Genomic DNA, 23,637 nt, shown 5'->3' with positions numbered 1-23,637 from the left:
CCATATAGTGAAGAAGAGTGCATCTTGATTATCACAGTGGCTTAAAAATACATTTGAGAAACAGACTTTTTTCCTTTGTTTTAGAAATCATTTAGGCAGGAAGGTAGTTACCTGGTCACAGGGCAAGGAAGTTTCAAAAGCACCAAGAAAGCTGGTGTAGGGGCAATAAAAGATGGAGAAAGTGACAGAGAAATCAATGTCACATAAACTTCCTGAGGGTCAGATATGGCAGGTAGACACCACTGCCACAGCAATTTCAGACTACTCGATTTCAACTCATTTATAAATACCAATCCTGACATAATTAATGGCTTTATTGATCTTTTATTCCTGCTGTGAGAAATTCTGAAGAAAAAAGTGCTGAATGACAAAGCAGCAGCTAGATTAATAACATGAATAAAAAGCATCTTTTCACCTAAATAAAAATGAACCATAAGATAAATTAGGTTTATCAGTCCTTTTATTTACAGTAACTCCAGTTCCTAAGAAAAGCTAGACTTCCTTAAAAAGGAAAATTGTTTAGCCAATGTAGGAGTCTGGGGAGCTATTTCCTGAGGGAGAAACTGGGCTTCCCAGCCTCCAAGAATGAAGTTTATTTTTTACAAATGTATCATCTTAATAGTGGTACAATACATTGGTGTATAATAACAGTATAATGTCTCTAAAGAGAAACGCTTAATTCCTAGAAGATAGAAACCACGAGTTGAATTCTAAAATGTCTTTGACTAAATTATACATAACTTTCATTTTTATTCTAACATCTCAAAATGCATTGTTTCTGCTGGAGTAATAAACAGATACTATGAATACTGACTAATAGCATTTTAAGATTTACTGGAAAAGACCACTTGATCATGAATTTAGAAAGCCATAAATGACATGTCATACTAATTATCTTTATTAATGGCCTGGTTAATTACACCTCTCATTTCACTGAAGGGAAATGTACACATGGACAAAAAGAAAATAAGCATGCACTTGCATCACTTATTATTGAGTGATTGCAAAAATCACTCAAGATAGTTTGAGAAAATACTGAAATTGGAAGAGTTCTAAGCATTTTATAAAAATAAAAAGTTTTGACAGTTTCTTATTTGAATTAACTATAATTCTTGATAAATGTTCTCAATAAGTTTGTAAATACACAAACCAACTTAAACCTCACAAATGTCAGCCCTAACAATGTCAATAATTTTGATGTAGTTATAAGAAAATATGGTTTAGGGGCCTGCCTGGTGGCGCAGTGGTTAAGTTCCCGTGTTCTGCTTAGGCAGCCCTAGGTTTACCAGTTCGGATCCCAGGCCCAGACCTATGTACTGCTTATCAAGCCATGCTATGGCAGGCATCCCACATAAAATAGAGGAAGATGGGCACAGATGTTGGCTCAGAGCCAATCTTCCTGGAAGAGGGGAGAGGAGTATTGGTAGCGGATGTTAGCTCAGAGCTAATCTTCCTCAAAAGAAAGAAAGAAAGAAAGAAAATACAGTTTATGTCAGAGGACAGACAGCAGGCTCACAAGGTAATGGGAAGACAGGTGGCCCAGATGATGGAAGGAGGCTTCACAGCCAGGAGGACCGCGACAATCTACAGCTCTCAGCTCTAGCCAACTGATGCCCTGAGGGAATACAGATGACAAATAGTAACAATAATAAAACTAAACACTCTGCTAACCTCACAAAGCAAGTCTGTGGCCGAGATGTGCTACGTAGGCTACTAGTTTGCTACCTTTGCTACAATGGACAGAGGGCTAAGAAGTGCTCTAAATCGGAAAAACCTAGATTCAAAAAACAGCTGATTCTAACACATTTCATGAAGTTGTCCAGGTTACATAATCTGAGTCTCAGTTTCCTCATCTATACCTCACTGACTTTTAAAAATGAAGTTAGGTAATGTACATGCTCAATAAAACTTAGTTCCATGTTATCCTTAGATGCTGATGGGTACGGGTAAAAAAAGGAATCAGAAAGGGAGCAGCAAGAACTCAAGCCTCCCTTCCACCAGGTGGTGGCTTTACTATTTCTCAAACTCACAATACCTGGTCCCATCTTCTTTCCCACCCACAGGCTATTTTCTTTACCAGCGATGCCTCCTCTTGGCTCAGCTTTCCTCAAGGCCTCCCTCACACCTCACCCATACCTCCTTCCTACTTCAGGCCAATCTCCTCTCCCTCCTTCCTTTGAAAGCACTTGCAGGCCCGGCAGGACTACTTTACTGCTGAGCCCCAGGGCCTACTCATGAAGCCTGTTCCCTCTGAAAGCAGAACTTTTCTCCCAAATCTCTGAGCACTGTGCATGCTGTGAACTCTGTGTGACAACCTGAAGAAACTATTTGCATTTTCCTTGAGCAAGGCTTTCATCTATCTTTCTTCCCCATTAGTTTATGTTTGTTCAAGTAACGATAAATAACCAAATTAACTCAAATGTCAAAACATTAACAAAAATTCATTTCTAAGCAAGAATTGAAAACAACTTTGAATACCTACCCCAATGCTCTTTCTTTAAAAGGAAACATGAGTTAAGAACAACCTAATTTAGGTTTTCTTACCTTCATTCTAACACAGGTATCCAAAAAAACCACCTTTCCTCCAAAACACTATGCTTGATTTTCTCAAAAAGAGAAGTTATATTGATTTCAACTCATATGGACAAATAGCACTGTCCATTTATATTTCTTGATAGCAGCCTGGAACCTTGATTCCTTACAACTTCTGGGAATCAAAAGAATGTTATGGTGCCTCTTTCTAGGAAAACGCACAGAGCCCCAAATTTTTGTACGCAATTTCAGGGGGTTCACAGTTCTCCAGATCTTCAGTGGATCTACCCACCCCGTTAACTCCAGTACTGAATATGAGGTTTGTTTCTATCGTTAAACGTCATAGATGTTTTTAAAACATAGGCTTCCTTAATAAGATCTTTAGCTCTGAGATCAACTGGGGAAGCAGCTTCCCTCTACAACCGTCACTACTTCTTAGCAGCCATCCTGACAGCTGACAAAAAATGGAGAATTTCTTACCTCCGAGAAATTAACAGCCAAGGGAATGATTCCAGCCACGTAACATCCCATCAACATAGCCAGAGACAGCAGACTAATGGAGATGAAATCATCCATTCTGCCCTCCTTTATTCACCCACCACCACCAGTCTACAAAATTTCAATGGCTTCAAAGGACGCTTGGGTTCTTAAACGCGTGTGGTGATTCCAAGAGAACAAGCGGACTTCCCAGTTCTTTCGTCCTCCCCACTAGCAGCTGGGTTCACGAGACACCTTTGTCTTGAACGTTCCTGGGAACAGCCCCTTTTTGCTGATATTAGCACCAGAGAGAACTTTCAGTAATCTTAGGTCCCAGCCCCTGGGTTTTCAGATGCCTGTCACTGGATTCCCGTGGGTTAACAGAGATGGGAAAAGTCAATGGGGAAAATATGCGAATGAGCGATTTCCTCACTTGTCGGAATGAAGGTGGCCACAGTGGGCCCACTCTCTCCACAAACAACGTCGCGGGTGGCAGCAGGAAAATCCCAGCGAACTTGTTCGTTCTCCCGAAGCCCCTATCTCCCGGGGAGCCCCACACCAGCGATCCCCACCAAGGCTGGGACCAGCCCACCAGCCCCGACAAACTCTCCTCCGAGTCTAGAATGGGAAAAGGAGTCCTGCCGGTCTCTAACAATGGGTCTTAGCGGTTCAGCAGCGAAGCTGATACAAAGCTGTCTGCCCTATACCCGGTGCTGCCCATATTACTCCACTCCGCTGGGCCTTGACCCGGAGCCACCGATACTACAGCTGCCATGGCCGCCAAGTGGCACCTCTTCTTTACATCCACTTCCGGATTGCTTCACCACCCCCTCCTTTATAAGGGTACTTCCGGGTTACAACCGACCTATGGCCCGTGAGTCTTATACTACCGCCATTTTTGAGTAGGGCTAGTGAAAGATGACTCGTGTCGCTGCCTATGTCTGTGATCACCCTGGCCGTATGTCTAATAACGAGAGTACAGGAGGCAGCGTCTTGGAAAAAAACGATTCTTTTACAAGTTCCGAAACATACCCTGTGCGGCTCATCGCCCTTATCCAAGATGGCTGAGGCAGAGTCGGTAGCTGCTCTAGCTGCCGGAAATGTGTGCACCTCTATGATCCGAAAGGCTCTTTCGCGGTGCGCCTCTGACGACTTCCGGCGGCTGCTCTCGCGGGGATTGGCTGTTGGCGGCGTTGCGGCTCAGCTCGTGTGCGGCGGTGGTGTCGGCAGCGGCTGCAGCGAAAGAGTTTGGCGCGATGGTGAGAAAAGCCTGAGCGGCTCCCCGATCCCTTTGCCTCCCGGGCGATCCCGGCCCGTCCATCTTCTAGCCATCGCATCCAGCGCGAGCGTGCTGCTCCCCGGCCCTCCAGTTTGCGGGTCGACCCTTCCCCTTCCCGCCGCGGAAACGCTGGGCCTGGCGGTAGGCCCCGGAGCCCGGGTCCGCCCTCCGGCTGCGCGCCCGCGTGCTGGCCCGGGCTAGGCGCGCAGTGCGGAGGATGCTCTTTCTCCCGATGGCTGCTTGGGAGATGCGGGCGCGAGGATGCTACTCTTTCCCTCCAAAAGCTCTAGCCTGTACTGTAGGAACAATGGCCAGGGATGTCAGACAAACCTGTTCTCAAAGCTGACATTCGATTTACTGCATCCAGCGTGTGGGCCAGGAGGGGTCGTCTTTGCTTTGTAGTGTGCTTCCCTTTTGTTTTGCTCTGGTCCGTCTTTTTAATCATATGTAGGTGTAACGGTTTTTCTCTTTTCTAAGATCTCTAGAAGTCTGGTTTGGGATTTATCCTGTTCTTCAATCCTATTCTTACCCTTGTTTATATTCTTTTAGGGCTGGAGGCTGAAAAGATAGGCTCAGCTGAGGGTCCAGGTTCCTTAGAATCTGACCGGGGTGGTAGTGGAATGGGTGTTTTTTTTGTTGTTTTTTTTAATCCACAAAAAGGAGATGCTCTCAGGGATTATGGGGAATCATGGTTACTTTCACACTTCAACTTTCGTTTTCTGTTTGCGACAGTTATTATTAACAAATTAGGCAGCTGTTGTTAACAAGGAACTTTCTCAGGTTGTACTTTTCTGAAGTGAGATATTTCAATGTTTGACCTCACATAGTCTCCCAAAAGGACTAGGAATTAGAAGACTGGGTTTCCAGTTCCTGATTTGTCATAACTAGCAGTGTGACCTTAGGCAAGTCATTTTATCTGAATTTCCTTCTTTCTCTGACTTTTATGTCACTAGTTGGTATTGTGTTAAAATGCTTAGATTAAAATCTGAGAAGGTGACAGCAGTTAATATCAGCAACCCGTTCTCGTGGGACAAATGTCAGTGATAATTCCTTATCAGTCCAAGTAGTATTAAAAATTAGAAATTTAAAGCAAACAATTTATTGGCTCAAAAGTCTTAAGTACTTTTACTTTACTGGAGATAAGGCTTCAATTTCTTTCTTTTCTTTCCTTTTTTTACTAGTTTGGGGGAAGCATTTGAGGCTAATGGACAAATTCTATGTATTGGAATATTTCTGAAACAGTAGAATGACTATTCTTAGAGTTCGTGTTTGTGAGACTTTCACAAAGTTAAAGCCAGATTAAGTATTCATTAGGGTGAATCTCAGGTGCTTGGTAATCAGAATAAAGATTTTATTAAGGTAATTCTGCATAACTTTTTTTCCTAATTTAGGTTTCACAATCTTATTTTCCTCTTGTGGCAAATATAAACATATGTATATTTGCCTATATGTACTTATATTTTGAATTTATAGAGAGAGAGTCTCATCATTCCCCCAAGAAAGATGACCACAAGGAAGGCAAGGACCACATTTGTCCAGAAGAAGGAGAAAACTGTTAAGACAAATATATTTGGATTTTTAATAAAACCAAAGGATTTTGAAAATAGCTCCAATAAGAAAAAAGTGACAAAAACTGGTTTGGGAGGCATTGTGATCTTAAGCTGATAACAGAAAAGAACTGCCACTTAAAAATAACCATTTTGACTACAGTTTTGTAAATTTGGTCATTTTTTGGTTCTTAGTTTTTAATCCTTGTCTTTGGGCATAAGTATTGAAAATAGTGAACCTTGCCACAGTTCACTTTAAGATTAGATATAAAAAGCAGCATACTGTATAGCCATTTCCATATGTTTACTCTCTTAAGTAAATTAGTCCTTAAATTTGCATTAGAATAAGAACAAAATTAATATAGTAGCAACTGGTATGACCAGTGTACAGGGCAAGCCCTATTGCAGGAATGCTAGTGTAGTTTCTGTAAAATCATTTTCTTCTCAATGTATGACCTGTTGAATCTACTTTTTTGAGTAGGTGGCTTACAAAAACTTTTATATGACAGATAATATAATGCTTTCTCTGGCTTTTAATCAATATTTAACAAAGACCTTGACTGTGTTTGGGTCACTATAGGTGAGAATTACCCTTCATTTCATGTCACTAAGTTTTATTTTTATCTCAGATCCTCTTAAACTTTTAATCAGAATGAGTCAGTTCTTGATGTGGAGGGAGGAGTGTGATAAATTCCTCTGCTTTTCATAGTGTGTTCAAAGTACTGCTTTTTGGTGCTTATTTAGAACTTCTAGGCATTAGCTATTTCAGTTCCAATTTGTTGATGGTTAAAAATTGTGATCGTTTCAAAACAGTTTGGGGATCTTGTCATTGAGAGACTTTTTTTTTTTGGTTTTGGACTCAAAAATAATAGTACAGCAAAAGAGTAGAAAAGAATGTGAATAGTTTGATTTAGAATTGGGTTTACAGTGAGGTTGCAACTTACTTGTATTTAATTAATCAACTTTACATGCTCAGCAGAAATTGGAAGGGGGCATAGTTTCAGTAAACCACTGTCTGGAAACCTTTTTGGTTGTCACAACTTTGCCTGGGAGGGACAGGGTGGGGGAGGTGTGGGTGCTACTGGTATTTAGTGGAAATAGGCCAGGGATGCTGTGAACATCCTACAATGGAGGCACAGGACAGCCTCCACGACAAGGAATCTTCTAGCCCAAAATGTAGTGGTGCTGAGGTTGAGAAGCCCTGAAATAGACACACTAGCAGAAAACATGCCCCCCTGGGGAGCGTGAGGTGAAAGACCCAGGTCTCTCTGCTGTTCTTCAGCATATTCACATTGCTTTTAGTGTGATTAGCTATTTTGTGTGATGCTAGTGTTTAAAAATGCATGGTTTTGGTATAGTATAGCTCCTTAGGATATCACCTTTGACTAGATAGTAGTTGAATGGATTTTCTAGGGTAATGTTAACTGTATATATTAATTTTATATCACCAATTTATCTTATGCCTTGATGTTTGAGTCTCACCCCTGGATAAGGTGTGACTCCACTGTTGTGCTAAGGCTGGAAAAAGAACGTAGATTGATATGGTGCTTGCAATCACTTTTTTCTCCTTTCATCAGCCCATATCTGAGTTTTTATTAGGGACTCAGAAAGCCTAGAGAGTGAAAGTGACCAATGGAGATTGACAACCTGAGCAGGTTTATCATCTAGTTAGGAAGAAAGATACAAAAGTAAAAACAGTACAGAGTAGTTTATGTTGAGTACTCAGTAAGTGTAAAAGGAGTTTGAGAAAGCAGCCGTTAAGGACTGGGAGACTAAGAGAGACCTTACAGACAAGTTGTGAATCCGGCTTCTGTGACCACACTTGGGCAAGAGCATAGATGTTGTAGAAAGAGCACCCTAATTAACAGGGCTTTAATCACCAACTATCATTTGTGTCATGAATGGGGATTTTAATGTCATACTCTGAATTTCTCAGAAATGAGTCAGAAACTTACATTGAAATCACTTTTTTTCCCGCTGCAGTCTCACACCATTTTGCTGGTACAGCCTACCAAGAGGCCAGAAGGCCGCACTTATGCTGACTATGAGTCTGTGAATGAATGCATGGAAGGTGAGTTTAAACGCTAATCCACGGGTAGACATCTTGGAGTTATTTTTTTTCCTGACATCCACTATTAGCATATGTCTCATTTAGGAACTGGGTTTGTTTTTTACTCTAGATTTCTTGAAATTGTTAATTTGAGCAGAGAAAGTAGATATTTAGGACCATATTTGTTGAATATTTGGAATATTAATTATGTATACTGTCTTCCTACTGCGAATATTACTTTACTTTTTTTTATCAAGCTCATGTGTATAATGAATGGCTTTCCAAAGCCTCCCATTGTTATATGAATAACAATGGTTCTGGTTTTACTTATCATGTTATGTAAGTATTTTCAGGTGTCCTTATATATTCTGGTTAAACTCGAGCCTTGCAGCATTGTTAAGGCAGGCTCTAGGGCACCTTCAGAAACTAATGGTCTGCTCATTAAACAAACATTAAAAGCTGTTGAGGTTTAATTATAGTCCATCAGAGTATTGTTAGAAAATAAAAATTAGCTCAGAGAATAAAGGCAGATGGGACCAAATCAGTATAAATTTTTATGTATTTGATAAGCTGACACCACCGTGAAGGGGACTCTTAGCCCTTAATGTTTCTTACTAGGTAAACCATTAGATGAGAGCACATGGATTGGATTGTCACAAATTAGATTCATTCTTACATTTAATCATTACATCAAGTAAACCGATTATGCACATCCTGCACCCTTTCTAGGATGTTGTCCATTCTTTGCTTCTCCCTATAAAGATTTTATAGTCACTCTCTTTGCTGCTGGACATGTCCCTGAATTTGTTGATTATCCAAAGCTAACTGGGCTAAACTTAAAATCTGTCCATTTAAAACCAACAGTGAGTAAACCTGTGAAAAAAGCTGCTTGTACCAATTTAGAGACAGCTTCTAGGTAGCTGGCACCATGCCTTCCTGGTTGCCATCAAATTCTGCTGTAAGTTTTTTTTTTTCCTTGGCTGAGGAAGTTTTGCCCTGAGCTAACATCCGGGCCAATCTTCCTGTATTTTTTAGTATGTGGGCCACCGGCACAGCAAGGCCGCTAACAGAGTGAGGTAGGTCTGCACCTGGGAACCAAACCCGGGCCACCGAAGTGGAGCATTTGGAACTTAACCACTAGGCCACCTGGGCTTGCCTTCTGCTCTAATTTTTAAAAACGAGCAAGGCTCGTGTTCTTTTTTTCTTTTCAGCTCCATTTCTCTGCTGACATCATTACTTGCCATTAAGATCAACTTTGTGTACACACTTCCTTAGCACATCGTTGCCTTACCTATATTGTCATGTTTGGTCTTTGATTTGCAATGCTGTTTACTAACCTTGCAGATTTTGGTGAAGCCTAATTTCTTTTTTTTTAATTAATACAGTTTATTTCTAGAGCAGTTTTAGGTTTACATAAAAATTGGAGAGAAATTACAGAGTTCCTGTATTCTCCTTCTCCCCACCACCACACAGTGTCCCCTATTAATAACACCTTGCATTGGTGTGGTATATTTGTTACAGTTGATGAACCAGCATTTATACATTGATACATTATTATTAACTACAGTCTCTAGTTTACCTTAGGGTTCGTTCTTTCTGTTGGACAGTTCTGTGGGTTTTGCCAAACGCATACTGTTATGAGTCCAACATTACAGTATCAGAGGGAATAGTTTCACCGCCCTAAAAATGCCCTGTTCCACCTATTCATCCCTGCCCCCTGACAACCATTGGTCATCTTGCTGCCTCCATAATTTTGCCTTTTTCCAGAACATCAGAGTTGAAATCATTACCATTTCAAATCATTACCTTTCAAACTGACTTCTTTTACTTAACAAGATGCATTAAGGTTCTTCCGTGTCCTTTTGTGGTTTGATAGCTCTTTTCTTTTTAAATTAGAAATGATGATTTATTTTCCATTTGAAAAGTTAAAGTTAAAATGGAAGTACTGAATCAGTTCTCACACAGTGGTTGCCAGATGGTAATTTTCTTATTTTTCTTGTAGTAGTTAATATTCCTCTGGAAAGCAGGGCTTTCCCTCCCTTCCTCCCCTTTTTTTAAATTAATAGGGTTAATTTTTTAGAGTAGTTTTAGGTTTCTAGGGAAATTGGTTAGAAAGTACAGTTCCATCATATCTCTTCTTCCTTCCCTGCCCGCTCCCAGTTTCCCCTATTACTTACCTGCTGTGTTAGTGTGATACATGTGTTACAATTGTGGAACCAATACTGATACATTGTTATTAACTAAAGTCTATAGTTTACATTAGTGTTCACTTTGCTTTGAACATTCTTTGGGGTTTTGACATATGCATGATGACATGTATCTATCATTTACTGCTCTAAGAACTCTTGTGCTCCACCTACTCCTCCCTCCCTCCCACCAAGCCTCTGGCAACCACTGAGCTTTTTAATGTCTCCATAGTTTTGCCTTTTCCAGAATGTCATATTTTTGGAATTATACAGTATGTAGCTTTTTCAGATTGACTCTTTCACCTAGCAGTATACTTTTAAGATTCCTCCATGTCTTTTCATTGCCTGCTAGCTCATTTCTTTTTATTGCTGAATGATATTCCATTGTATAGATGTACCGCAGTCTGTTTATCCATTCTCCTGTTGGAGGATATCTCGGTTACTTTCAGGTTTTGGCAGTTATGAATACAGCTGCTATCAACTTTCATGTGCAGGTTTGTGTGTGGACCTAAGTTTCCAGCTCCTTTGGGTAAATACTGAGGTGTGTGATTGTTGGAACAAATGCTAAGACTATGTTTAGCTTTGTAAGAAACTGACAGACTGTCTTTAGACATGACTATCAGTTTGCACTCCCACTAGTGAAGAGTGACTTCCTGCTGCTCCACATGCTCGGCAGTACATGGTGCTGTCGGTGTTGTGGATTTTTGCCATTCTAATAGGTGTATAGTGATTCCTCATTGTTTTAATTTGCAGTTTCCTAATGACATGATGTTGGGCATCTTTTCATAATGCTTGTTTGCCATCTGTGTATCTTCTTTGGTGAGGTGTCTTTTCAGATCTTTTGCCCGCCTTTTAATTATTTTCTTAATTGTTGAGTTTTAGGAGTCCTTTGTATATCTTGGATAAGAGTCTTTTATCAGATATATGTTTTGCAAAGATATTCTCCCAGTCTGTGTCTGGTGTTGTCACTGTCTTGATAGTGTTCTTTCAAACACAAAAGGTTTCAATTTTGATGAAGTCCAGTTGATGTATTTTTTCTTCTGTTGCCTATGGTTTCGGTGTCATATTTAAGAAGCTTTTGCCTTACCCAAAGTCCTGAAGATTTGTGCCTATATTTTATTCCAAGGGTTTTATAGTTTTGGCTCTCATATTTAAGTCTCTAGGCCATTTTGAGTGAATGTTATATATGGTGTCAGATATGTGTCCAGCTTCAGTTTTTTGCCTGTGAATGTACAGTTCTCCCAGCACCGTTTGTGGAAAAGACTTTTCTTTCTCCATTAACTTGTCTCGTATCCTTGTAGGAAAGTGATTGACCATAAATGTGAGCTTTATTTGTGTACTCGTTTCTGTTCCATTGATTCATATGCCTATCCTTCTACAAAAGCAATACCACATTGTCTTGATTACTGTGGTTTTTTTTTCTACTTTTTCTCCCCAAATCCCCCAGTGCATAGTTGTATATTTTAGTTGTGGGTCCTTCTAGTTGTGGCATGGGGGATGCCGCCTCAGCATGGCCTGACGAGTGATGCCATGTCCACACCCAGGATCTGAACCAGTGAAACCCTGGGCCACCAAAGCAGAGCACAAGAACTTAACCACTCGGCCACGGGACCAGCCCCCTGATGACTGTAGTTTTGTAGTAAGTTTTGGAATCTGAAGTGTGAGTCTTTCAGCTTTGTTCTTTTTCAAGATTGTTTTGGCTCTCCTGGGTTTCTTGTATTTCCGTGTCAAATTTAGGATCAGCTTGTCAGTATCTGCAAAAGTAGCTCAGATTTTGATAGAGATTGTACTGAATCTATAGATCATTCTGAGGAATGTTACCATCTTAATATTAAGTCTCCCAATCCATGAACAAGAGATATTGTTCCATTTATTTAAATGTTTGCTTTCAGTGATGTTTGTAGTTTTCAGTGTACATTTTATGCTTCTTTTATTAAATTTATTTCTAAGAATTTTATTCTTTTTTTGATGTTATTGTACTCGAAGCTGTTTGCTTAATTTCATTTGCAGATTGTTTATTGTTGGGGTATAGAAATACAATTGAATATTGTATGTTGATCTTATGTCCTGCATCTTGTTGCACTCCTTTGTTAGTTCTAATAGTTCGTGTGTGGGGGGTTTCCTTAGGATGTTCTGTATACAAGATCCTGTCATCTGTGAATAGAGATAGTTGCACCTCTTCCTTTCCAATCTGAATGCCTACGATTTCTTTTTGTTGCCAAATCACCCTGGCTAGAACCTCCAGTACAGTGTTGACTGCAGGTGGCGGGAGCAGATGTGCCAGTGTTCTTCCTGGTCTGAGTGGGAAGGCGTCAAGTCTTTCACCATTAAGCATGATGGTAGCTGCGGGTCAAGGCCTTTTTAAGATAAACAATGAGGGGCCAGCCTGGTGGCACAGTCATTAAGTTCACATGTTCCGCCTCGGCAGCCTGGGGTTCGCCAGTTCTGATCCTGGGTGCAGACCTACACACCACTTGTCAAGCCATGCTGTGGCAGGCATCCCACATATAAAGTAGAGCAAGATGGGCATGTAGGTTGGCTCAGGGCCAGTCTTCCTCAGCAAAAAAAGAGGAGGATGGGCAGCAGATGTTACCTCAGGGCTAATCTTCTCAAAAAACAAAAAAGATAAACAATGAATTTATTTTCCTAGTTTTTATTTCCTTTTCATTTCTACCTTTCTATTCAGTAACTCGTGAGCAATATTCTCTGATCACAGTGTAGTGTACTAGTCCCAATCAAAAACCCTAAGATAGCTTTTCATAACTCTGTGTTTGAATATTACTTTTTACTAGGAAATTTATGAAGTCAATTTAGAGGTACCTGAAGAACCTGTGCATACAGGATGGGACATGTTTTTCCCAGATAACTAACTTTTATTCACTTGTCCATTCATCATAGTAGCTTAAAAGTATTTGATAGTGGGAATGGACTGAAAAGGTTACATTTCTGTTGTGGGAACAAGAGAGGAGTGTGTCACTGAATACAAATTAAATATTGTGCTCTTTAGATGATGAAAGGGTGGGCTTGCTATGAGTGGTTTTGCTCATTTTATTATCTTTTTTATTATATTTGAGTACTTATGCTTATTACATGTACTAATGCTTTATACGTGTTATTTCACATAATCTTCACAACAGCTCCATGAAGAGATACTGTTGTTATCCCTGACATATAGGGTTCAGGGGATGGAGTCATTAGTAAAGGACAGAGCTGGAGTTCAAGTCTCTGAATTCAGAGTTCAGGATCTTAAGTTCTCTGTTATGATAATCTCTTCCTCGTTGCCATTTTTATTTTTATTTTTTCTTTGCATTCTATCGAAATTTGAAAGCAGAATAGAAAAGCATGCATTTGTCATCCATCATTCCCAAGTGTGGTGTTTTTCTTTATTTACTCTGAGGCTTTAGGAATACTTATTTATTGAAAAACTGATAAGACCCACAACGTCAGTACTTGTTTGAACCAGCATATGACAAGTCTTTAAAGTCTTTTTAGATCCAATGGCTTGAAGTAATCATTTTATTCTTGGGGCACAAAATACTTACCAACATTCTGGTGAGTTTATAAAATTTTTAAAAATTTACTAATGGCCACAATTAAAACAAGCTATCAATTTACTGTGCCTTTTCCCAGCCCAACCTTATAAAAATAGATATTATGATATCAACATATAGCACTACTCATGTCTAAAGTTTATGCAATTGTAAGATTTTGGGTTTTTCTCCCCTCTTTTAGGCGTTTGTAAAATGTATGAAGAACATCTGAAGAGAATGAACCCCAACAGCCCCTCTATCACATACGATATCAGTCAGTTGTTTGATTTTATCGATGATCTGGCAGACCTCAGCTGCCTTGTGTAAGTATTAGCCACCATATCTCTTGAGTTGTATTTTTCTATTGTTTATCCGTCTGTTTGAGGCAATTAATGGTATTGGGAGTTCACTGTGTGCCTCACACTGATCTTTGCATTTTGATTACTATGTTGTAGTTAATATTTCATGTACATATGGCTCGTAAATTAAGTTGACAACATAAAGCTAAAGGCACAGGACAATCAAGAACTTTGCTAAATGATGCAGTTAGTAAGCAGATGGGATGTGTACTAAGATACTAGGAGGATCGTCACTAAGAGTTCAAAGTCGTGATTCCTTGTTCCTTAAATCAAATAATCTTTTCCTTAGTTTTTTTCCCTTATAGTCTTTGTCCTAAAGCAACTGACTGTGGAGTAAAACTAAGATTATTCTGGGGCTGGCCCAGTGGTATAGCAGTTAAGTTCCAGTGCTCTGCAGCACAGGTTTGCCGGTTCGGATCCCAGGCACAGACCTACACACCGCTTATCAAGCCATGCTGTGGTAGGCGTCCCACATGTAAAGTAGAGGAAGATGGGCACAGATGTTAGCTCAGGGCCAGTCTTCCTCAAAAAAAAAGGTTATTCTGTTTTCATGACATTATTTTAAAATGTAAATATATGTAGGACTGAAATGGAATTTAATTTTAATTCCACCTAGTGTTAACCATGTATATTTTGGTATGCTAGAGTGAGACTTTTTTAGACCCTTCTGTTTTCTATTCTCCAAGATTTGTCAAATTAAAGTTTTTTTCCGAGGCCAGCCTGGTGGCACGGCAGTTAATTATGCACGTTCTGCTGCGGCAGCCCAGGGTTCACCAGTTCGGATCCTGGGTGTGGATGTGGCACCGCTTGGCAAGCCATGCTGCGGCAGGCATCCCACATATAAAGTAGAGGAAGATGGGCATGAATGTTAGCTCAGGGCCAGTCTTCCTCAGCAAAAAGAGGAGGATTGGCAGCAGATGTTAGCTCAGGGCTAATCTTCCTTAAAAAAAAAATTTTTTTTCTAACATATTATGTTTGTTATAATAATTTGTATTGATAATCTACTTATCATCGCTATTACCAAGGAGCAAATAAGTCTTTAATACTTCCCAATATTTTGGAGCAAGAGAACAAGTAATGTATAGCTGATTTTACAGAGGAAAATGGAAGCACCTTATAATGAGATGATCTTCAGTCATCAGCTACTTGAGTATTTGTTACATGCCAGACACTGTGCTAGAAGTAAGTACACTTTTCAGTGGTGGAAAACAGTCCTACTCACACCCCTTCCTGGGTGACCACTGGAGCCAGGCCTGCACTTGCCATCTCGCAAAGGTTCCTGGTGAAGACAAGCATGGTTTGGAATTTTTTAAGTTCTATTTTCTTCACCTCTTCATTGTGTTTCCATTATAGCCGTTTCAGTTCGCTCACTCAAAACATTCAGGTGGTCCAGTTCTGGTCTTTAATGAAATGTATTAATAGGAAAGTTTTTATTATAATTTTTTTAATGTAAAAAGCTCAAAACTATAAGAGGCCAACAGAGCTGCAGGTATTATGCTGTGTTGGTTTGTAATGTCTATAGTTGATCTGCTTATAGTCTGACACACATGCAGAAAGACTCACGCATAGATATTCATTTAGCAAATATTTATCGAGTGCTGGCTATGTACCATGTGTGTTCTAGACACTGGGAATTGAGCAGTGAGTAAAACAGGTTGAAAGTAAGCCTGTGAAGCTGCAGAGGAGTGGGTGCATGAGGGGCAGAGTAGGAGGAGATGAAACTGGAGGCACAGGGAGTGTTGATACCCTAGAAGCCAATTCAAAAGTAGTTCATGTTATTGATAAGTCAGATAAATGTGGATTCAGAATTGACCCCTGGGTTAGCACTGTGGAAGTCTTTGGTGACTTCCAAAGCAGTTTTGGTAGAGTGACAGGGGTAGTAAAATCTTCATAGATTTCAGTGAATCTAATGTAATGAGAAGAGGAATTGTAGACAGACAACGTTTTTGAATAATTTAGCTGGAAAAGAGAACAGAGAAGTGGGGTTATAGCTGGAGGAAGAAAGAGCTTTTTTCTTTTTCTTTTTTTTTTAATTTTATTTTTTAAGGTGAAAGAAGTAATGGTAAATTTGCAGGCTCATGAGATCATCTAGCAGAGAGGGAGAAATTGATGGCTTTACATAGGATCTTGGACAGTTCACTAATAGTAAAGGAAGGAAAGCAGGAAGATGTGGTGGAAGCTTGGAGAAACTACTTTCTGATTGTTTCAGTTATCTCAGAAAAATGAGAGGAAGGACACCATTTGAAATTAAAGGTGAGGGAGGAGGTATCGGAAGTTTGTGAAGAGAGGTGAATAATCTAGGAGGGTGAAGGGATTAGGGAAATGGGTGATTTATGAGGTACCTGGTAATGAATTTATAATGAAATTAGTTGTCGTGGTGATGGTTTTTTGCCCTTACTCTTACCTGGGTGGTTACAGTTGAGTCTACAGGTAGAGAATTAGCAAAGATTTTGCTAAAAATTGAGGATGTATGCAGGGTAGTGTTGTGCAGGGCACTGAATCGCCTGAAATGTAAGTGGGGGGTAGTGGTGGGGTGGAGACAGAGGTAGGATCAATTAATTAATAAGTCCTAGTAGGGTCAAAGGATTGTTGAAGTTGTGGTATTAGGAATTAGTGATCAAAGAATGAGATGCTTGAGATTGGGAGATTGAAGTTGCTGGTGATGCTAAGGGATAGGGATCTGGCCAAGGAAGCGCAGGAGACGAGCTCATTGGAGGAGAGGGGTCCAGGAACTGAGCGGCCCAGCTGTTGGCAGAATCATCTACTCAATTTGAAATCACCAATAATGTGTATATTTACTTTCTAGAATCTAATCTGAGAACAGGGAGCTCTGTTTTTGTTCACTGCTGGATCCCAAGTGCCTAGAATAGCTTTTGGCACGTAATTGATACAGAGTAAACGTTGGTTGTACAGATGCATGTCACTCATAGGATGTGATTCCAGGCATAGCTTTTTAAAATTATTGGTAATCTTTTCCTTTGTTTATATTACAGAGCTATATTCTGAATTGATATGATCTATTTTTTTAAATATATTTTTGTAGTAAGTGTATTTGTTTTAAGAAGTTTTCACACTTAAACACTAGATGGTTCAGTTGGAACTTAAGATTTTTACAGAGCTCATATAGATACCCTCACTTCATTCTTTAAATGAATGATTGATTTTATTTTAAAAATTAATGACTGCCTTTCTGATTTTATAAAAATCACTTACTGAGACATCAGGTATCTAATCCTGATGCTTTGGGATGTGGCACTCATTCTCAACAGCTGGGGCGTTAGTTTCTTAAAGCCGAGGCTCATGTTTTACTAACGACACAGGCTGGTTAAGAGCTGACTGGAGGTGCAGAATTAGACGTAGCTGAGTTTGAATCCTGGCTCTGTCATTTGCTAACTCCTTTGGGCAAATTAGGTAAATATGGGTAAACCTCAGTTTGCTCATTTGTAAAATTTAGATAAACCTGCCTCGCAGGACCCCTTGTGAGGAGCCTGTGCTTGATGAGCACAGCAGTATCGGGGGGATAGCAGGGACTCCACGTTCAACTAGATTGACGAGTCAGGGCAGGGTTTATTTTTATTTACAATGTGTGGTTGGTTCTTTAAAATTTGCCGTATCATATCAAGTAGAATGATATGAATTTTAAATTCGACGAGTGAGTTCAGTTGTACTGTTAACTAATAAAGGGATGTTTTGTTGACTTTTTGACAGTGAAAATTATGCAAAGTAGAATAGTGATTTTTTTTTTTTTAAGGACATACTACAAGTATGTCATTAATGACAGAACATAACATTTCTAACCTTGTGCCATTAAATATAACCAGAAACTACATCTAGTGTGCTAAAATGATTTCTAATATTTGCATTATTAAAGCAAAATAGAGGAAAGACTTCAGTTTTTTCCTAGGTAATTCTTTTCAGCTACAGTAGGTCAGGTAGAATAGAAGAGAGAGTAATGGTAATGTCTACTTTTTAATTGTCTGGAAAACTGTAAACTGTAGCTCTTTATATTTCTATCTCTAATGCTGAAACTTTTTTGGTCTCTGAAAACTTTCAGAATCAAATGTAGGATTTAGAACCATTTTGCCCATGTGACTTTGTTATGTCCCTTTTGTTATTTGAATATTCAGGAGAAATAAGGTATTGTTTCCAAAGAGGTCGCCCATTGCCATGGCATTTCCTGTAACCGCACATCCTGCTCCTCTCTGGGGCTGGCCCTGTGGCTGAGTGGTTGGGATCGTGCGCTTCGCTGCAGGCGGCCCAGTGTTTTGTTGGTTCGGATCCTGGGTGCGGACATGGCGCCGCTTGTCGGGCCACGCTGAGGCGGCGTCCCGCGTGCCACAACTAGAAGGACCCACAACTAAAAATATACAACTATGTACCAGGGGACTTTGGGGAGAAAAAGGAAAAGAATAAAATCTTTAAAAAAAAAAAAAAGAATCGTGACTTGGGCTGTTACTCCTCAGACCAAGACTTGACTCCATTTTTGGTTTGTGAATTGTTGTGTACTCATTGCTTCTGTTAAATTTACACGACAGTGATACAGGACATTAAAAAAAATTTTTTTTAACCAATATAGGAGAAAATGGAATAAGTAAGATTATACTTTGTGACATAATTAAGCCCAGGGCAAACCAACCATGCTTTAATAGTAAAATTCAGGCACAGAGGATTTGTATTTCATATATTTGAAGTCAGAATACAGATTTCTTCACTATTCTCTGATCTGTAAGGTTTTTTTTTAATAAGCTTTTTATGAGATTAAGATAACAGTCTTTTGAATATGCAAGCTTTCTTGGTTTACGTAGAGACAAAAGGGACATTTTCCTCCTTGGTTATTGTTATGAGGGGGTACTTTTTTTTTTCTTTCTGCTTTTTCTCCCCAAATCCCCCTGGTACATAGTTGTATATTTTAGTTGTGGGTCCTTCTGGTTGTGGCAAGTGGGACGCCGCCTCAGCGTGACCTCATGAGCCGTGCCATGTCCGCGCCCAGGATCCAAACCAGTGAAACCCTGGGTCACCAAAGCGGTGTGCGCTGAACTTAACCGCTCGGCCACGGGGCCGGCCCTAGGAGGTACCCCTAATCAGGAAGACAACTTGGTACCAGTGAAGACACTGGCTGATTTCACTGCTCATACCCAAGCTTCTGTTCTTGTACCAATCTATAGTGACCATAACACTAGGCTAACAGATTAATCTGTGCCAACAGCTAGGGGTTTTATTAACATACTTAACATTTAATTGTCTCGTTTTCAATTGCCAGTTAACAGCCATCAACACACAGCTTTCCATAAAGAAGGCATTGTTATTATTCCTCGTGTTGGAAAACAGCATACAAGTTGATGGATTCCTGCATGTTCACAAACCCAAGTGATCTTATTGGGGGGAATGGTCTAAATAAGGCTGTCCCATCCAGATATTATAGTTCTAAAAAATTCTCTTGTTTTTTTAGTTCTTTTCCAGTGTTAATATAAATATTGTCTATTCTGTTATACCCTGAAGTAGACTAAATTAGCGCTTATTTAATAGGAAGTATGAACAGAGGATAGTCAAAGAAAATTGTTTTATTTTTTAGAGTATTTCTCATTGTAACAGAAGTACATTAGTGGGGCTGGCCTGGTGACGTAGTGGTTAAGTTCACACATTCCACTTCGGTGGCCTGGGGTTCACAGATTCAGATCCCAGGCCTGGACCTGGCACCACTCATCAGGCCACGCTGTAGTGGCATCCCACACAAAATAGACGAAGATTGGCACAGATGTTAGCTCAGGGCCAGTCTTATTAGGACACACAAACTCTCTACTTTTTTTTTTTCTTTTGAGGAAGATTAATCCTGAGCTAACATCTTCTGCCAATCCTCCTCTTTTTGCGAGGAAGACTGGCCCTGAGCTAACATTCATGCCCATCTTCCTCCACTTTATATGTGGGATGCCTGCCACAGCATGGCTGCCAAGCAGTGCCATGTCCGCACCCGGGATCCGAACTGGCAAACCCCGGGCCGCCAAAGCGGAATGTGCGCACTTAACCGCTGCGCCACCAGGCCAGCCCCAACAAACTCTCTACTTTTGTAAAACGCTTAACAAAAAAAAAAGAATTTGGCTTTTCACTAATGTTCTTTTTATTTTTTTGGTGAGGAACACTGGCGTTGAGCTAACATCCATGCCCGTCTTCCCCTGCTTTATACGTGGGATGCCTGCCACAGTATGGCCTGACAGGCGGTGCATAAATCCACACCTGGAATCCGAAGCGGCGAACCCTGGGCTGCCAAAGCAGAGCGTGTGAACTTAACTGCTGTGCCACTGGGCGGGCCCCGAGAGAGAGAGTGTGTGTGTTTTTAATAAACCAGGTTCTGACGTTACCATTCCGGGGAAGAATATGATAATGGTCTAAAGCATTCCTACTCTGGAGTTGATTTCTCTTGCCAAAAATTGGAGTGTAGGTTTCTAGCTTAGTATTTAACAGTGAGGACTCTGGTCAGGGGTGTTTACTCCTCTACCACTTGCCCAAAGTCAGTTAGCTAATAAGTTGCTGTCCTTTGAGCCTTGGTTTCTTCCTTTATAAAAAAGAGATTATAATTGTTACCTACTGACAGGGTGGTAAAAAGGATTGAGTTGATTGATTGAGATAAAGCACTTAAAGCAATACCTAGCAGTTGGTAACTTCTTAATAGGTATTTATTATTATCATTTGTATTTATATGTATTTTTTTTTGCTGAAAGGTTAAAAAATGAAACAATAATTGATAAATTGCATATTTTGTTTTTCTAGGGTATCCCTAAGGTAATTTTTTTCTTTAGACAAACTGCATTTTTGCCTCTCTTGGATGCTGAGCAGTGTTTTCACCACATGGTGCACATGGCTTTGAAACACTGTGATGTGCTTTGTATTTGTGCAGTCTCTGATTACGTATTGTCTGGGTTTTTTTATACTATAGCTTTACTTTTTTTACTCAAAAATTGAGTTTAGTGTTTAACCAGCTAGATTTCACTTGTAGGTCAGCTGGAATGTTTCTTTTTTCTTTTTTCTTTTTTTTTTGGTGAGGAAGATTGTCTCTGAGGTAACATCTTTGCCAATGTTTCTCTATTTTGTATGTGGGACCCGCCACAGCATGGTTTGATGAGCGGTGTGTAGATCCACACCCAGGATCCAAACTCACACACTCTGGGCTGCCAGAAGCGGAGTACGCAAACTTAACCACTACACTACTGGCCCAGCCCCTGTAATGTTTCTGTTTTTTGAATCCTCTAAAGATACCTTGTGTGGTTGGCTATTAAATGATACCTTGGACTCTAAAAACCCTCGAATTTCATTGCTAATGCTGGTCCTTGTACTCCTGACCCTTCTCTTCTGACAAGGGCCATTTTGGAGCCCATTATGTCTTCTAATAATTCTCCATCAGCCTCTAGCATTATTTATTTTAAAAAGCAATTTCTAAAATATAGGTTTAAAGATTTCCTCCTGTGGGCTGGCCCCGTGGCCAAGTGGTTAAGCTCACGTGCTCTGCTGTGGTGGCCCAGGGTTTCACCAGTTCGGATCCTGGGCACAGACATGGCACCGCTCATCAAGCCATGCTGAGGTAGCATCCCACATGCCACAACTAGAAGGACCCGCAACTAAAAATACACAACTATGTACCAGGGGGCTTTGGGGAGAAAAAGGAAAAATAGAATCTTTAAAAAAAAGATTTCTTCCTATTAATACTTTTCAGGAAAGAAATCTTTATGACAGTAACATATTTTTAAAGATTAATTAAATTAATTCAAAATAAATTTAGCAAATTTGAAGTTTGTACTAGTGTTTGGTTTTTTTCTTTAATCACTAAAGAAACCATAAAAATAGTAACTGTGTAGGAGAAAACAGTTTCTGGTCATACTGTGTCGAGAAGTACACGTGTAACACATTGAGCATTTAACTTAAGGTCTCTAGGCCTTGGTTTCTTTTTCTGCTGTAAGATTTTACTACGTGATCTAAAATTCAACAATTATGTAATCAGAACTTTTACGTTTTCATTAAGTTCATGTACGAACATGTGCATATCTGTGCCACCATTGGGCAGTTGTAATTTGGGGTTTTAAAAATATGACAGTAACTGACCATTATAACTTTGCTTATTGCTTTCTGTTCCTCAGTTACCGAGCTGATACCCAGACATACCAGCCTTATAACAAAGACTGGATTAAAGAGAAGATCTACGTGCTCCTTCGTCGGCAGGCCCAACAGGCCGGGAAATAGTTGAGTTGGAAGCATCAGGGGGATGGGGGTGGGCTTGGAACACAGATGTGTACAGCGTGCGGTAGTGGAAGTTTGTATTATAGTAATCCTGTTTCCATTTTGGTACACTCTAGCCAGGATTGAATGTATTAGATGAAATGTGAGGATCTTGTTCAATCTGAAACCCCCATTCCCCCCTTTTTTTACTTAAACATTTTTATGATGATTTAGATGGAAGTTGTTCTTTGTCAGTTAATGTTGGTTCCAGTCCTTCAAACTGTTCCTATCTGCTTTCTAACATTCACTGTACTAACCCTTCTTCAAGTTGGGGTGGGGGGTGGTGACACAATTTAGTTATGTCCTCAAGATAAAGTCTTAGTGAAAAACAAAATAAATGTTCTTTAGTTATATTTTCCCCCTGAGTGATTTTTTTTTTTTTTTTTGGTCTCTGAACGTTGAATTTTCTTGCAAAGCCTTATCATTTTCAAAACCAGTAGGCTGCTACACAAAGAAGTTGAAGAAAGCTTATCTATGTGCTGAATACATTTTGCTGTGGTTTCTGTGAAGCTAACAAGATTTTACCTCATTTTTCCAGTAAGTGACTCTCAATTGCAGCTCCAAAGTTTGTACCTACTGTTGGCGCAGACATTATGACAGACTTTCTGGGGACACAGCTTGTCTGCAGCAGCAGCCAGGTTAGTTCCTTAGCTTTGGTCATGTACGTTCTCTGGGAGGTCCTTGTGCCCTCCGCACAGCCTTCAGCAGTTGAATGCAAGTGGTCACATTGTGACTTGACCATCACACTGTCTTGTACCTCCAGTTATCAAGTGTGTGGGTGTTGCTTGATTCTGCCCTTATCACACTTTACCAGTAGCCAGTAATATCTTTACACACTGTAAGATTGGCAGGTTTTTTGGAGCCTCAGGACTGGCCATATGTTCCCCTTGTCCCTGCCCCCATTTTCACATTAGGGCCTTAAATATTTTTCTTGTTTTATGCAGAACCAAATTCTGAGTATTCGTATGTGCTCACTTTTTCTATAGAATAATAATTATTGTAATTAAATGATTAGAATAATTAATTACTATAATTAAATAATTAGAATTATTATTAATTATTCTAATTATAGAATAATTATACTATTGATGGCATCACTCTGTCAAAGGATTATTAAAATTAGAGGGCCTTGCCAAAATTATGTATGGCTGTAGTTTGACTGTGAATCGGCCAAATTTTAAAGCTAAAATGTTCTCACAGAAAAAGAAATAGATCCAAAAGTAAGTCAGGTTGCCCTGCTTTTCACTTGGCCTGTCCTGCTGATACAGTTTTATTTCTCTAACAGATATGACCTTGGCTTCATTTTTTGGAAAATCCTCTAGAACACATCTGGAGGGAATGGGATCCCTTGAGTCTCAGATATAATGCAGTTTCTGACGTTGGGCTCCCTGGGGAAAATAAGATTTTCTAAG

At 39.9% G+C, this 23,637-nt stretch overlaps 2 protein-coding genes across 3 annotated transcripts in view; one reads left to right on the top strand and one right to left on the bottom strand.

The window, feature by feature from the left end:
- Positions 1 to 4,482, bottom strand: part of SLC39A9 (solute carrier family 39 member 9) — a 50,939-nt gene extending 46,457 nt beyond the window's left edge. Inside the window, exon 1 of one of the 2 annotated variants that reach the window (XM_070594140.1) lies at positions 4,042 to 4,482. Coding sequence is in view for 1 of the 2 variants with exons in the window: in XM_070594139.1 (XP_070450240.1) it covers positions 3,013 to 3,108 (96 nt within the window). In the remaining variant the exon portion in view is untranslated. Of the gene's footprint in view, positions 1 to 3,012 lie in introns of both variants that reach the window. The other variant, XM_070594139.1, reaches the window with a different exon arrangement.
- On the top strand, positions 3,956 to 22,578 carry ERH (ERH mRNA splicing and mitosis factor). The gene is made up of 4 exons (XM_008535932.2): positions 3,956 to 4,268; positions 7,819 to 7,906; positions 13,804 to 13,924; positions 22,087 to 22,578. Exons 1-4 carry the CDS (start codon positions 4,266 to 4,268, stop codon positions 22,187 to 22,189), a joined length of 315 nt encoding a protein of 104 aa, XP_008534154.1. The 5' UTR covers positions 3,956 to 4,265; the 3' UTR covers positions 22,190 to 22,578.
- The last annotated feature ends 1,059 nt before the right edge of the window (positions 22,579 to 23,637 follow it).

The sequence above is a fragment of the Equus przewalskii genome, chromosome 25 (genome assembly GCF_037783145.1).
Source record: "Equus przewalskii isolate Varuska chromosome 25, EquPr2, whole genome shotgun sequence".
NCBI classification, from domain to species: Eukaryota; Metazoa; Chordata; class Mammalia; order Perissodactyla; family Equidae; genus Equus; species Equus przewalskii.
The sequence above is the reverse complement of the archived record's forward strand: the minus strand, read 5'-3'. Positions and strand labels throughout refer to the sequence as shown.

Coding starts and splice junctions, on each gene's coding strand:
- ERH (XM_008535932.2), top strand. Junction 7,907..13,803: donor TGTGAATGAATGCATGGAAG/GTGAGTTTAAAC, acceptor CCCCTCTTTTAG/GCGTTTGTAAAATGTATGAA. Junction 13,925..22,086: donor GCAGACCTCAGCTGCCTTGT/GTAAGTATTAGC, acceptor TCTGTTCCTCAG/TTACCGAGCTGATACCCAGA.